The 15,732-nt window shown below is 43.6% G+C and overlaps 1 protein-coding gene across 2 annotated transcripts in view; it reads right to left on the bottom strand.

Moving 5' to 3' along the window:
- LOC105492547 (alpha-1,6-mannosylglycoprotein 6-beta-N-acetylglucosaminyltransferase) overlaps positions 1-15,732 on the bottom strand; it is a 327,940-nt gene that overhangs the window by 38,062 nt on the left and 274,146 nt on the right. For both annotated transcript variants that reach the window (XM_011759746.3, XM_011759745.3), the window contains exon 12: positions 8,308-8,457. In XM_011759746.3, coding sequence (XP_011758048.1) covers positions 8,308-8,457 — 150 coding nt within the window. The remainder of the gene's footprint in view (positions 1-8,307; positions 8,458-15,732) is intronic.

Here is a 15,732-nt window from a genome sequence, read left to right as displayed (position 1 = left end):
TGGTTTTTTGAAAGAATAAACTTTCATTTCCTGCAAACTGCGTGATCACAATGCCAGAGACGTCCACAGGGCAGGGAGCTGGGAAGAAAAGAAGCTTTGAGAGGTCAGCAGAGCCCCTAATACTGGCTGGGTCATTTCCCCCTTGGGCAGCAGAACCACGGGAGATCACGGGTGGGGGTGGTGGTGAGGAAAACATGGTAGCCAGGAGCCTGGAAGCTGTAGGATAAAGGGAAAGTTCTACTACAATTAGGAAGCTCCTGCTCTGCATCTTACTCTTATTATACAGCTAACAGAAAGCAGATTGTCAGAGAGAACTTCTAACTATAGGGTGTGGCCTGGGCATGTGGCTCACGGGTGGGGGAGATCTGACTGCTGCAGATGAAACGGAGGGAAACAGTGGGATGTACTAGTCCCTCGATAACCCAGCTTTATGGAATATGAAGAATCCAGGGTTGTTATCCATCAGACTTGTGATCTCTGTGATTTGCCCTCTCCTATCAGACTCTGGAGAGGATGTGCTGGCTCTCCAGCGGAAAACAAATGACCTCTGTCAGGCCATGGTTAGACATAAGATAGCACAGGGAGTCCAGATCTTTCTGACTGAGGAGAAAAGTGCTAGAAAATGCAGATCAGGATCTCTGCAGGTTTAGTCAGATAATCCACAGTGCTTCCTGACCTCTGAAAATCAGGGCCTGCCATAAAGTGTGGATACCTTCACCAACTCTAAATTTCAAAGAACAACTCTGGAGGAAATGTAAGCAGCACAATATTTGTCTATTTAAACAGAAAATCTTGGGAAAAATTTAATTAGCTTCTTTAGACCAACCAATCTGAACCCATTAATTAAAAGGATGAGGCTGTTGCTTAATGGACTTGAATGTGACCTAGGTTTAATTATATCTGAATAACAATATGAACCATCTCTTCTGCCCTGTGGGCACCAGAGTATCTCAGTACACATAAAATAAAAACTTTAGGTTAACTCTCCCAAGCCTCATATGTTTAGAATGAAGCCTAAGCAAATACAACATAATTTCCTGGCAATGAGTGTTTTTGTCACACAAGTAGGACTGTAGGAAATACATTATTTGGAAACATCAAAATAACAGTTTTTTTTTTGTCACTTCAGTCAATAAGCAATTTTTTTCTTGCTTCCTGTGTGCTTATTACCTGTGACATTACAATGGAGCAGATGTATTAAGGTCAAATAGCACATCTGAGGTTTGAATGAAAACACAACAGGTGGAGAGAGTTCATCACCACCAAACAGCACTCTGTAAACTTCCTTGCACTTATGGTTTTGCAACACACTGGCACCTTAATCACACTGAACTGCTTTTCCCCTAATTCCCTGCTATTCTGCCTGCTTACCAATTTCCTTAGCAAGGAGGCAAGAGACACACTGCCAGAATGTTCTCAAGTGCCAAGGCTTAACTCTGCCGGAGAAAACTGGCCATATTTTATTTATACTTCACCTGGCCTTCAGAAGCCCAGAATCTAATGAGGATATTCCAGATGACAAAATATCTCCATGGCTGCAACTCCAGCTCCATCAGTGAGTATTTCTACATAGAGGGATTGTGGGATCTAGGATTAAATTTTTGAACTAATGCTAAGCAGAGAGAACAGATGAAGCACCATACGTTTTCTTCACAGTATAGGATTGGGACGTTCCTACATATCCATAAAGGGTCTAGTAAAACCACTCAGATTGTTCCTACTCTGTGAAAGAAGACACAATTGTTTTAAACTGCTAAGTGGAGTACTTAAAGAATCCTTTAAACATGGATAAAGGGGGTTCTTATCTATGGGCTTGGTCAGTTTCACTCTTGATGCGGAACATTGAGGATAATCCTAAATAGGAAACACACACACAACACATACTTTTCTGGCCAGTTTTAATTAGTGAAGTTGGCATGGTGACTCTAGAGGGAAACTGAGCAATGAATCACTCCCGGTTCACCAAATGAATTGATGAATCCATTATTGGCACAAAGTGCCCAGAACAATGTGGTAATTTACAGCACAGGTTCTGGAGTCAGACTGTAGGCTTCACAGGCCTGGCTCCATCGTTGCCTAGGTTAGTAACTGTGACAAATTGCTGGATGCTTCTGTCTATGGATTCTTTAAGGCCCATTTATAAATCTATTCTATTTATAGGGCCTTAGTCCAGGTAACAAGCTTGCTAAACCTCAGTCTTTTCATGTATAAAATAATACTGCTTTATTTCATGGGGTTGCTGTGAGGATTACATGAGATAGTACATGGAAAGGATTCATTCCAAGTCTTGGCGCTTAGTAAGTGTTGGATAATCAGTCACTCAAATTCAAATCCATATATAACTTCACACAGCTGCATACTACGGCCCTGTATCATTTAGACAGAGTTTAGGTGTGCAGGAGTTATGTTTGTGGGTTTACAAGATGCTCAGCACCTGCATGTATGAGTTCTTATTGTTTCATAAAGTATCTGTACTAAAAAAGGGGGAGGGACATTCATCAGAAGAGAGAGATAAGAGATGATATGGTTTACAGTGAATGCCACATAAGCCAGTCCCACAAGTCACACGCTATTGCTAAGCTTTGCTTATTTTTATACAATGACTGGGAATCATTACATTAATGTTTCTGGTAATAGGCATCCCTTTTATATCTTAAAAATAACCGAGACAAGGGCTGGGTATGAAGAAAACAATTTTCCCAAAATGTGATGCTTTTATGTAGCCCAAAGGGACCCTTCTCTGGCCATCTGCCTTCTTTCAGGTACCTGATGCTTAAGGAAGGGATAAACAGTGGCCAAACTCTCTCCCGTCCAGGCTGGCTCTATCCTCCCAAGGGCTCCACAAGCCCCTGACTCACATGACCTGAAGACTCTCTAGGGAAGAGCTGGAAGGGCCACAGAGGCTAAGAAAAGAAGACCCACGAAGCATGTTTACATGCCCAAAGCAGACTTTTGTCAAAGTCTGCTGCTAAACCAAAGACTATTTCCTGAAGACCAGCCGGCTGATTATGTCCAGCTACCTAAATACCCTTTCAGAAACAAAAACCCAAACCACAAACAACAGCATCAGGATAAAAAGTTCCTGAGTTTCGGTCATCTGAAAGCCCGAATATAAAATCAAACACATTACAATTCACATTGTAAATTTATTAACTTGGAGATGGGGGAGTAAAAGAGTATTTGCATAAATTTAAACCTGTAGATGCTGAACATGTTCAGCTAGGCCAGCCTCAAGTGCTCACCATTAAAAGTCCACTCAGGCATCACCTCCTGGGAGGGCCCTTTCCTGACTATGCCTCTCTCACCCAAATTCCACACCAGGACAACCCCTCAGCTGCCAACACGGAGGCAGCAAAACAGGCTTATTCACGACTGGAGCCTCAGTGACTGCTTCATTAAAATGGTACTGTTTATAACAGTACCAAGATTACTGGATTTCTGTGATGAAAAGAGAGAATACACAGAAAGGGTTTAGCATAGGGCCTAGCACATGGTTGAGGGGAGAGATAATGGCTGTTACTGTTACGGTAAATCCCATACGCAGGTGCACCGCAATAGCATGGAGGTGTTAAACTGTGACTGACAGTGGTTCCTGTCCTCTGAATGGGACTGCCCCATCCACTACATTGATTTCACAAGTCACAGAACCACATTTTACACAACTGAACTGTTGGCCCCACTCAGCGTGACAGTAAAGTTTTATGTTGGTATCATTATTTCATATTACGACTAGTTCTACCTGTGTACGATCCACATTGTTACAGTTACCTGCTTTCCTCTTCCAGCACACCTGTATGCTCCTTGTTGGCAAAACTGCTTGAGTCATCACTGTCTCTAGAATGGCTAGACTAAGGCCTAGAATATATCTAGTACTTAATATTATACTTACTTGCTGGATGAAAGAGCAAAAGAATAAATACTATGAGACTGGATCTTTCCAGCAATCCAGTGTCTCTGTGCACAGAGGTTGAACATGTATTTATTTGAGTGTGGGGATGCACTTTTGCTCTGAAAGTCAGACAGGGTTACTGACTCATACCTCTGCACACTCCTCAGTCTACATACATGTATGGATAAGGGGGAAGGAAGGAGGCATGGATGTGTTCATTCAATTTTTTTCCCCATCTAGATGGCATGGGAATGATTTGAAGTATGCTCACTAGGATGAAACCTGCCTCAATTGGCTGCCTGAGGGCAAATGGGAACCAGTATCTGTAACAGAAATAGAAGGACTGCTCCCCCTAAGGAAGTAAGCTCTTGGGCTATCACTCACAGGGCCTGCAGATATAAGCAACATCACAGACAGGCAGGCATGGGGTATCAGAAGGGTAGTGTCCCTAGCTCGGGAGATCTAAGAGATCTAGGCGCAGCGTATATGATAACAGGAGGAAATCTCAGAGATCCCAGATGGTCAATGTGTTTCATTTTGGCTCCTTCTTTCCTTCTTTATACAATCATCTAAATGCCTTTTATAAACCAGGCACTGTGAATGCACCTGTGGATAGAACAAGCAAAGGCCCTTGGCCCTCATGCAGCTGCATGAAAGTCTGCTGCCTCAAGCCCTGGGTTTTTCAGACAGCCTTTTTTAAAGACAGGGTCTCCCTCTGTCACTCAGGCTGGAATGCAGGTATCCTCAGCTCACCACAACCTCAGCCTCCTGGACTCAAGTGATCTTCCCATTTTAGCTTCCTGAAAATCTAGAACTACAGGTGAATGCTACCAGGTACAGCTAATTTTTTGGGCATTTTTTGTAGAAATGGGGTTTTGCATGTTGCCCAGGCTGGTCTAGAACTCCTTGGCTCAAGCAATTTGCCCGCCTCGGCCTCTCCCAAAGTACTAAGATTATAGGTGTGAGCTACTGCACCGCACCCGCCTCAGACAGGTTTTGTGACACATCCAAGCTCAGTAAGAAGAGACATAGTTAGTGGGGGGCAGGGTGGCACAGTCATTCATGAGGATAAGATGAGTCAGAGGGAGCACTGCATATTTGCCAGGCCTGCCCAGGCTCCTAGGTGAGTCCCACAGGTAAACTGATAAGCTGACATGATGGGGAAACAGGACCGTCATGACCCAGCCAAGTCTTGGAGAGGTGAATGAGTGGAGGTCTGGGTACAGAAGGGGTACAGCGACAGCACGTGTGGAAGCTGCAGCTTTGCCTGTTTTTTTCCCCACAGCCAGAATTTGTTTTCAACTGTAGAAAGGACGGTACTGGTCCAGCTCACAAACCATTCAGTGAGTTGCAGATGCAAATGCACTATTCAGTATCATATATGAAATAGGGAAGACTAGGGGAGGTGGACATGAAGAGGTTAAAACCAGGAAGATGAAGAAAGAAGCCACTTTAAAAGAGATGGAGATTTAAAGCAAAAATAAAAACATGCCACCCTAGTGAGTCCTGATTTGCTGGCTTAAACTGTACTCCTGGGGTTTGCTGGACTGAATGACTCGGCTGTGGTCCTGTGATAAGTAATTCATTCATCCAAATCTATACCCCAATTAGAAGAGTCTGCTAGATTCCAACAACTTCCTGGCTCTTTTAGCCCCAGAAATAGTGTTATATTCAATTCCTTCCATCTTCACAGGTCCCCTGAAGCAAGAGGCTACTGATGACACTTGCACCCCTAATGGCACGCCTGGACAAAATTCTGCTGAGCAGAGGGTTTCCTAAGTTTAGTGCAGAGATTCACAGATGGCTTGTAAAGAAAAACAATGAGTCAGAAGCTGATCAATCATCAATCATCTCTGTCTCTAACCCTCTTGAGGAGATCAGCCTTGCTTCTCGCACCAGTAAGAAGTCCAAGAAGTGTGTGAATCCCATTCATGCTGCAGACATTTGCTTCTTGGCAGCTCCAGTTCCCCATTTCCAACGTGGATTGGAATAAATCACTTTTAAATTGCTCAGAGACACAGAGAAAGGAGTCAGAGACAGAAAGGGTTATAGATGCAAAGCCTGACTGGTCTTTCATGTCATTATTTCAAAGCCGAAGGTTCACACATTTTGGAGCCTGTGGCCATGTGCCGGGTGTGAGGGGAGCCTCAGCTGCCCCATCCTTGTCATATTTGCCAAATGTCTGAGCCATGATTCCACTCAGAGTATTTTAATATACTCTACTCAAGGAGCAGGCAATAGGTAATGGGATCAGTGACATCCTCTACACTGGGTCCCAGTTTTTCAAGGATGAACATATACCCCTCGTGCTATTTAACTGAGGCTGCAATCCTTGCTCATTAAGCAAACTTGGACATCTTGGCCTGGGCCTTCCCTGTCTCTTTTCTTGTCCTCCCCTGGACATCAGTGATCTCCATTTTGGCCTATTTCCTACTCTCTGACAGGGTAATGGATGGTAGGTAAGTAAGGGTTCTTTTAAAATTCGCAAAGCTGAGAGAGACATTCATGAGGTTGGGTTAATAAAAGTGTGCGAGACAGTAATGACATGCTGCTGAGAACCAGCTCTGCCAAATGTTTTTTAAAGGAGCTTGAGCTCTTTCCACAATCCGATGTGAAAAAAAGTAAAATGAGGCAAATGGCAAAAATAGCACTGCCATTAAAGGGCCCAGGCATTCTGATGATTCTAAAATGTCAGCCTAAGACAGAAGGTGATGGAAAGCAAAGAGTGAAAACTAGAGAACACACTTCACTCCTGGATAATCAAAAACAGTCATCAGACTACAGATGACCTTGGAAGGAAATAAAATCTTAAAAGAAACCAGCTCTTTGCCCAATAAGCTAAAGAATTTGTCAAATTATTTTATTCGTGGCATCATACAAATGCCTTGGACATAGAAAGGATCAAATACATTTACAGGTGGAGAAACTGAGGCAAAGAGCAGATATACATTCTTTTGGCTAGTGGGTGTCCACTAAGCATTCTTAAGTTTGAGTGTTTATGAGGACCGTACATCAAGGGGCTAGCAGAGCCTTAATTTGCAATTAAAAAAATCATGAGTTAGGGCCACCTCCAAGACGACCCTGGCTTACTGTGGGCAAGCCAAAGTCTCTAGCCTATTTCCTCATGTTCAAAACAAAGTTAACAATAATACCTGCTCTATCTACCTCTTAAGGCTGTTGTAAGAATCAAAGAGGCTAGCATATATGAATACACTTTTTATAAATGCAGTATCACATGATGATTGGGCAATCGAGATTATGCCATAGAAGTCCACCTGCTCAACCTCTCTCCCCTACCTTGAACATGAAAACAAAGTGAGCCAGAGACGAGAGCTGAGAAATCCACTACTGACAATAAGCTTCCTTGTGCTTAGGACATACCACGAGAGAGATCCATATGCCTTCTTCACACTTGCAACCCTTGTACAACGCCTAGCACATTGCAGCTACTCAATAAATATTAAATTCATGAACAAAAACTTATTAATAAACCTGAGGGAATTTATCTAATACACTGAAGTGCCAGTCAACCCTTCAAGGCCAAACTTTGGTTTCTTCACAAGTTCCTGAACTTCATTTGGTACTTCCATGGCAGAATTACAGAAAGAACACAGACCACTGGGTGGACTTCCCTACAGTGTCAAAGCAACGGGTCATCACGCTACTGCTGAGCAAAACGATCCTCAGGGGCTTGCCTGGCTACCTCCACCACATGGTCTGAACTCTGCCTCCATCTGTGCCAATCAGACCCTCACATCCCCTCATCCAATTTTACCTCCACTATTTTTCAACACTTAGACTAGCTGGGTTGGCTTCTAGCCCCTTCCTGAATATGCCATCTGTACTTCCACCACCTGACTCTAACTCCTGTCTGGCCCACATGCCAAGTGTGTCTACACTCCATCCATCTTTCGTCTCTTGCATCTCTCCTGATGCTTGCTCTTCTTTCCGAGCCCACAGGGACTTTGCCCTCATCTGAACTTCTTCACTGTCCAATGTGTACTTGGTGAACAAGGAGGTATGAGGAAAAGCTGGTTGGGAAACCCACTCCTTGAATGGTGATGACTGGGTTGGGGGAGAGTTCAGCACCCCTGCCTTACTATGAAAGCTGCTGCTGTATTAGAAGGTCTGTCCTTCCAGGCAGGGCCTTACCTTTTCCATTTGCAGCCTTATCCCTAGCCCCTTGCTTGACACCTAACACTGAGTAAATACGAGTTTTGAATAAACCAATGGACAAACATAGCAATCTCATTCCACAATTCACTAACTTTTCAGCTGTCACTGGTCTAGCAAACTGCTGCCCCAAAATAGCCAAAAGAGTTTATTGCAGCACTGAAAAAACAAGCATGAAATATTCTGATCACATTTTCACAGCCAATGGCATTAACCTGAACACCACATTCCTGGTGAATTTTTACCTTGGTTTCTCGAAGAAGAAACTGCAGGTCTCGTCCACTGAGGATACCATGGTTTTTCACGTAACTGGGAATATTCTTTGTGCTGGAGCCATAAACAGTTGCATGCACTTCCATGTATGTGTGAATAATGTCCAAGTAGATCTTCTTATTCTGAAGAGGAGAACAAGCAGAAGACATTTGTCTTTCATTTGCATAACAACCTGTGTCATGGAACAGAACTTCTAAGACTAGAGGTCACAGAGTTCTTAACATGCAGATCACAGGAATTTGGCAATCAAACTGCTAAAATTTCTTTTAAAAGTAATCTGAATTGACAAATGGGATCTAATTAAACTAAAGAGCTTCTGCACAGCAAAAGAAGCTACCATCAGAGTGAACAGGCAACCTACAGAATGGGAGAAAAGTTTCGCAATCTACTCATCTGACAAAGGGCTAATATCCAGAACCTCTAAAGAACTCAATCAAATGTACAAGAAAAAAACTAACAACCCCATCAAAAAGTGGGCAAAGGATATGGACAGACATTTCTCAAAAGAAGACATTCATACAGCCAACAGACACATGAAAAAATGTTCATCATCACTGGCCATCAGAGAAACGCAAATCAAAACCACAATGAGATACCATCTCACACCAGTTAAAATGGCAATCATTAAAAAATCAGGAAACAACAGGTGCTGGAGAGGATGTGGAGAAATAGGAACACTTTTACACTGTTGGTGGGATTGTAAACTAGTTCAACCGTTGTGGAAAACAGTGTGGCGATTCCTCAAGGATCCAGAATTAGAAATACATTTGACCCAGCCATCCCATTACCGGGGATATACCCAAAGGATTATAAGTCATGCTGCTATAAAGACACATGCACACGTATGTTTATTGCGGCACTATTCACAATAGCAAAGACTTGGAACCAACCCAAATGTCCATCAGTGACAGACTAGACTAAGAAAATGTGGCACATATACACCATGGAATGCTATGCAGCCATAAAAAAGGATAAGTTCATGTCCTTTGTAGGGACATGGATGCAGCTGGAAACCATCATTCTCAGCAAACTATCTCAAGAACAGAAAACCAAATACCGCATGTTCTCACTCATAGGTGGGAACTGAACAATGAGATCACTTGGACACAGGAAGAGGAACATCACACACTGGGTCCTATTGTGGGGAGGGGGGAGGGATTGCATTAGGAGATATGCCTAATGTAAATGACGAGTTAATGTGTGCAGCACACCAACATGGCACATGTATACATATGTAACAAACCTGCACGTTGTGCACATGTACCCTAGAACTTAAAGTATTAAAAAAAAAAAAAAAGTAATCTGGTTGGACTTTGAGGACATAAACAGTCATATGGCCATTATATAATTATGTAAGAAGAAATACATTATATGTCAACATATTACTGAATACCAACTGTATAATTTTGCAAGAAGAAATACATTATATAGCCAACTGTTTTGAAGTATCATCCTTGCTTTGTGAATTACCAGGGACCTAACAGTTGCTTTTGGCTCTTCCTACCTCTATGAGAGGAAGTTTGGGGAAGGACAGCCTGGGGAAGGCAGTCAGTTGGACTGGAATATTTACCCAGAGATGCTAAGCTGTCCCAGAGGAATACAAACATCCCCAGCTCTTGCCAATGTTTCTAGTGATGATTAACTCATGTTGTCAGAACTGGATCCCACCTAAATCGGGATCATGGGAAGATGAGAGTTTCTCACAGCTGGAGAGATAATGAGAATACTCAGGTAGATAAAAGTAGAAAAAGAGAATAAATGTCAATTTTGATGAGCTCCAAAACATTCAAGAGTAGTTTTACTTACAGTATTAGAAGCAAAACCAAACCCCTTTTCTTGTATTTGTAGGCACTGAATTTTGAGGCACATTTTCTAAAGCAAAACTACCTGTGAAGTGGAAGCAAGTTCACTTTTTCTATCTCTGGGTTTCCCTGTAACTAAACTCTACAAGCTGGGGTTTGTGGGTTTTTCTTTTCCTTTTTTTGGGAAATTTTCAAAAAGTCAAGTTCTGTAATGTTTTCCAGTTGTATAAAAGTAGGACAAGGTTTCCTCATTCTAAGCCTGTTTTCAGACACTCCAGGCAAATCTAATAGCTGGTTTTGTGACTTAAGACCACAAGGGACACGGGGTGTGGTATCAGCAGCCAGAGTGCAGGGAAGCCCGGAGGCAGTCTGTAAATGAAGCAATTCATGATCTGGTCTCTGCCATTCACTGCCCTGGTGATATTACCAAAGACCCTCAACTTCAGGGGAAACATTTCAAGTGATGTATCAAAAGTCTTCACGACTGGGAAAACTGCACAGTCCACATTCTTCATTTCATACACCAGGATGACTTTGTTTGCAATAAGCAAGACCCCCCTTGCCACCCTAATGTATGAATAAAATGAACAGTGGGACTGAAAGTTTAATTCCATGCCATGTCTGGTATGGCCACAAGATGCTGAACTCATTACCTTAGAAATGTATACTTTTAAATTAGTACAGACGCTTACACCTACCTGGCATATGTTAGTTTGAAGGGTTCTAGGATATGGTTCATTGTGCTAGATGTATCTGGTAACTCCTTTCCCCACCCACAGCTCCTGTTAAGTAGGCAGGGGACTCTGTTATCCTGCCCCCACTGCTGGCTGCTAACCGGCCCAGGGTGTGTCTGACCTGAGGGGACCCAATCCTAGGCTGGCCAGCAGCCCAGGAATGATGTAGCAGGCTCAGGAAGGCAAGGGGAGCCAACCAGATGCTCTCTTGGGAACTCAGAATCCTTTATACTGGGAGATTACTGCCAGATGGCCACTGGCTTTAGAGCAAAAAGGTCATTTGAGCGTTGAAGTCTGGGCAATTACAAGCCAGATAACAAGTTCTGAGGAAACTGGTTGCCAGTTTTGGCGGGTTGGGTGGGAAAAGAACCAAGTAAGGGCTAAAGGAGAGGGGAAGACACAGGCAGTCGGTAATAAGAGGGACCCAAGAACGTGACTACAACCAAAACATCACCACTGCAAGCATGACACAGAGAAAGAGAAAGAAAGGAGGAGTACAATGAGAGTAAGTACTTCCAGAGAGAGTGGGAAAAGAAAGCAGAGAGACAGAGGAGAAAAACTAGGGCCTAGAGCTGCTCTGGCTCCGATCCCATCCACAGTGGTTCCCTATCCTAAACTCCCAGGTCCCTCTGGATCCTTATAATAAACGCAGCTCTTCCCAGACCCCACCCCATATTTTTACTTGAGTTTCTCTGGGTGGATTTCATTCATCTACAAGGAGACCTCTCGGGAGAGCTTGCTGGCCTTAAAGCAGGAATTGGGGGCTGCAGGTGGGGACAGGCATCTCTCCTTTACACAAAAGGAGGCATTTTGCCTAAAAAGTCAGTTGCCAACTACTGAAGATGGGCCAAAGACCACTAGGCTATGTCTGTGGTGACCTACCGGGCAGACCAGTAAATAGTCCATTTGGTTCCTGTCCTAGAGAAAAATATCCACTGTAGACACACTCAAGATTAGGGTTCCCAGACTAAATGCCTGGGAAAGTAACAAGGTACTAGATCACATATGTATTGCCATTAAATCCCAGAAAAGGCTGGGGCTTCTTTAAGTATAACAAGGGGGCAAGTTCAGGCAAATACAAAGAGGTATATGTAAAGACTAATAAAGTATATGAACTTACTTTTATGCATGGTAAAATCCAAAACTAGAGATTACCTTCAGAAAGGATTTACTAATTTCACAAATGTGAAAATCTCAACAGCTGATTAGAGGGGAAAAAATGTTTCAAATATAACTTTAGCCTTTGACATTGATGTAACAATTAGGTACTTCTACCTCAGGTCTCGTTACCACTTGTAAGAGTTCTGAGTAGAATCCTGGTGAAGATGAACCACGCTATCTATTGCAGGTAAAGGTGCCCCAGAAGGCTTTCAAACCAAACTCACAGCCAAGTACCTACACCAGATTTGTACCTGTGGTTCTGTCCCCTTCAGGCTCCATGGAAACACATGTTGAATTAGTCACACAGTTCTGTATATTCTGCCTCCATAATATCAAATTGGTCTCCTCTTCTCCAGGGTTGAAGGTTCAGTTATTGCCATCAAGGGGCTCAAAGGATCCCCTTCTGTCTTCACAGACACTCTTATCTTTTGTGTTTAAGATACAGGATATTCAGGATTTTAAAAATTAAAGGTGTCCTTGTCTGCCTTTCCGCTATGCATGGGAAGGCTCAAAGTGGGGAGGGGGTTAGAGGTAAGAGACATTTTCCAGCATACACTCCCCCTTCCCTTCCTTACTTTGGTCATCCAGGCCCAGGGTGAAGGTGACCATAGGTGACCACCACAGACCTGGATGTCCCACTGATCTAAGAACTGGATCAAGATCACTTCTTAGAAAGCTTTCCTTCTCCAATTTAAGAGACTAAGGTCAAAGAAAATTATCTGCTCCAAAAACTTTATCACCAACAGATCTCTGGAGATGCAGTCAAAAAGGGCTTACACTGAGTATCACATCACAGCATGCAACCACCTCTGTCGCCCAAAGGTTCCAGCTAAGCAACCAGCAGCCCCCCTAATGCTTTTATTCTCTAGTTCAATTTAAATTCCCATTAAGAACAACTGATCTAACTGATTAAAATTTAAATCTACCTAAGCTCATTTCGGGGGAGGAGATACAAATGGAAAGGAGAACGCATGCCGGAGTCAGTGAGCAGTGTTGTCAGTGTCTCTTCAGCTGTTTATGGTCGTAGCTGGAGGCAGATACATGTTCAGAACCAGTCATAAGATATTTAGAGCTTGGAGAGAAAGCTTTAGAAAAACAATTCACTCTACGCAACGCTCCTGTAAGTCCACAGCAGGGGGAGTGGTAGAATGCAGAACCAGAGAATCAGAAGCTTTCCCCAACTTATTTTAAAACATTTTTAAATTGATACATAATTGTACATGTTTATGGGGTATATGTGATATTTCAATACATGCATACTACATGTGATGATCAAATCAGGGTATTTAAGGTATCCATCACCTCAAACATCTATCATTTCTTTGTGTTGGGAACATTTCAAGTCCTTTCTTCTAGCTAATCTGAAATACACAATATACTGTTGGTAACTATAGTCACCCTAGTCTACTATTGAACACTACAACTTATTCCTTCTATCCATCTGTATGTTTGTACATTAACTCACCACTCTTTATTCCCACCTACCCCTTTTCCCAGCCTCTGGTATCTATCATTCTATTTTCTACCTCCATGAGGGCCACCTTTTTAGCTCTTGCATAGGAGTGAGAACATTCGACATCTGTGCCTGGCTTATTTCACTTAACATAATGATCTCCAGTTCCATCCATGTTGCTGCAATTTTTTTAAATGGCTGAATCGTATTCCATTGTGTATGTACACATTTTCCTTATCCATTCATCTGCCGATGGACACTCAGGCTGATTCTGTATCTTGGCTATTGTAGACAGTGCTGCAATAAACATGGGGATGCAGATATCTCTTTGATCTCCAACTTCCTTTTTAGCTGGTGAATTAGGGTATAGGAATGTTCTTTGGTGAATGGCATTATCCTCCCCAGTAACGCCCCTGCTCTCCACTGCAGACATACGTATTTCTCCTGGACATCATTTCCCCTCATTCATGCAGCATCTTATGACTTGTCATTAAAAAAATTCTGTAGCTCAGCCCAAAGTTGGCTCCTCCAGTGGTGAACATCTGTGAGTCTTAGGCAGCAGTACTCCTCCCTGGGAACTGCTGTCAATCCCTCTCCAGGGTAACAAAACCAGACTGCAGAGGCAAGTGTGTGTCCCACTCCATGGAGGGCAGAGAAAAATTTAAGCCCTACAGAGAAGGCCTAACAAGACAGAGTGGCAGGGTCTCGGTCCACAGCTCAGATCATCCAAAATGCTGAGCACTGGAGCATTTTCAACTTCAGATTTTCGGGAATAGGGATGTTCAACCAGTTAAGTATTTGCTAATATCCCCAAATCTGAAAAAATCCAAAATCAAAAACACTTCTGGTCCCAAGCATTTTGGATAAGGTATACTCAGCCTGTAGCGGCTTCTCCTCTTTCCCCACAAATATCGAAACTGGCCTGTTACACGGTTTTACAAACATATAATAATGAATCTTGTTTTTTATTTAAGAAACACAAGGCCATAGAGTATGCCTTGACCAGAACCAGCCAAGAGAGTCCTTTACTGTTACTGTAACGTAACTCCTAGAAAAGTTGAGGCTGGGGCTGTCAACTGCACAGAATGAAGATCTTGTAAACCTCCCTCCACTACAGGTCACCTCCATTTGCTCTGCCAGCCCCCTCCTGCATGAACTGTTACTGTAATGTCTGGGCTGGGCTCGTTGTCTCAACAGTGGCATGCTCCTTAGGAGCGCTTTCAGACTGCCCCTGCTCCTCTCTTTTTCAGTCAGTGCTCACACAAGCCAGGTTGCCCTGTGCTGCCAGATGGGGAATAATCTTACCATGGGATGGGGGGATGGGGCCCTTCTTCCTAAATAGCATCACAGAACTATAGGGGCTTTAGATCTCTGTGAGGTGAACCAAGGCTGGTGGCAAACAGGACACAGGAAGGAGCAGGGCAAATAAAACCCACCTCCTTTCTCTCTTCCAGACTATTCCAAGGTAGAGCTCCTCCTTGCAGGCCTTTGGGGAGAGTCCAGGTAGCCCAGTGTGCTGCTGTGTCTCTGTGGCCCCTGGTGAGGCAGGAGCCAACATGGTCAGGCACACTGTCTGTTACCCTGTACTTCCCTTTTCCTTCATCGTTGCTGCCCTGGGTTTGCAACACCCTCTGCAGCAAAACACTGGTATTTTAGTCTTTGTCTCAGGCCCTGCTTCCTAGAGGCTGTGGGCTAAGACATTGTCTATAGGCTCTCACCCCTTCAACCCATCCTCCTTATTGTCACTAGTTTCCAAAACTCAAAGTTTTGTTCCCCTATGTAAAGGGCTTCCAGTACTGCACACAAGGTGCTTCACAATCTGGGCTTCTGCAAGCTCTCCGGCTTTAACCCCAACTATTCCCTCTGCCACCTGCTTAAGGTCTCTGCCTACACTTAACTTGTCCCTCATTCCCAAACCTCTCCTGCTCTCTCACACCTGGCCTGCCACTGCCAAAGCCCAAAAGACCCTTCCCTCCTCCCTCCTTTTCTTCTGGATGGACTCCTGCCTCTTCTTCCTTTACAAGCAGGCAGTCCTGGATCCACCCAGTTGAAGGTCATTGCTGTCTCCTCTGTGCCTTAACCATCTTCCTGCGTGGGCTGTACTGTCACTGGATGTTCCCAGATGGCTGGAACTGCGAACTTCTCCAGGGCAGAACCAGTAGGCTCGGCAGAGGCCTGGCACAGGACGAGTGCTCAGTAAATACATACTGGCTGAGTGAGAAAAACAAAGAAGGCAGGCACACAAAC

The sequence above is a fragment of the Macaca nemestrina genome, chromosome 11 (assembly GCF_043159975.1).
Source record: "Macaca nemestrina isolate mMacNem1 chromosome 11, mMacNem.hap1, whole genome shotgun sequence".
Classification (NCBI taxonomy): Eukaryota; Metazoa; Chordata; class Mammalia; order Primates; family Cercopithecidae; genus Macaca; species Macaca nemestrina.
Note: the sequence above shows the minus strand (reverse complement) of the source record. Positions and strands in the feature narration are given on the sequence as shown.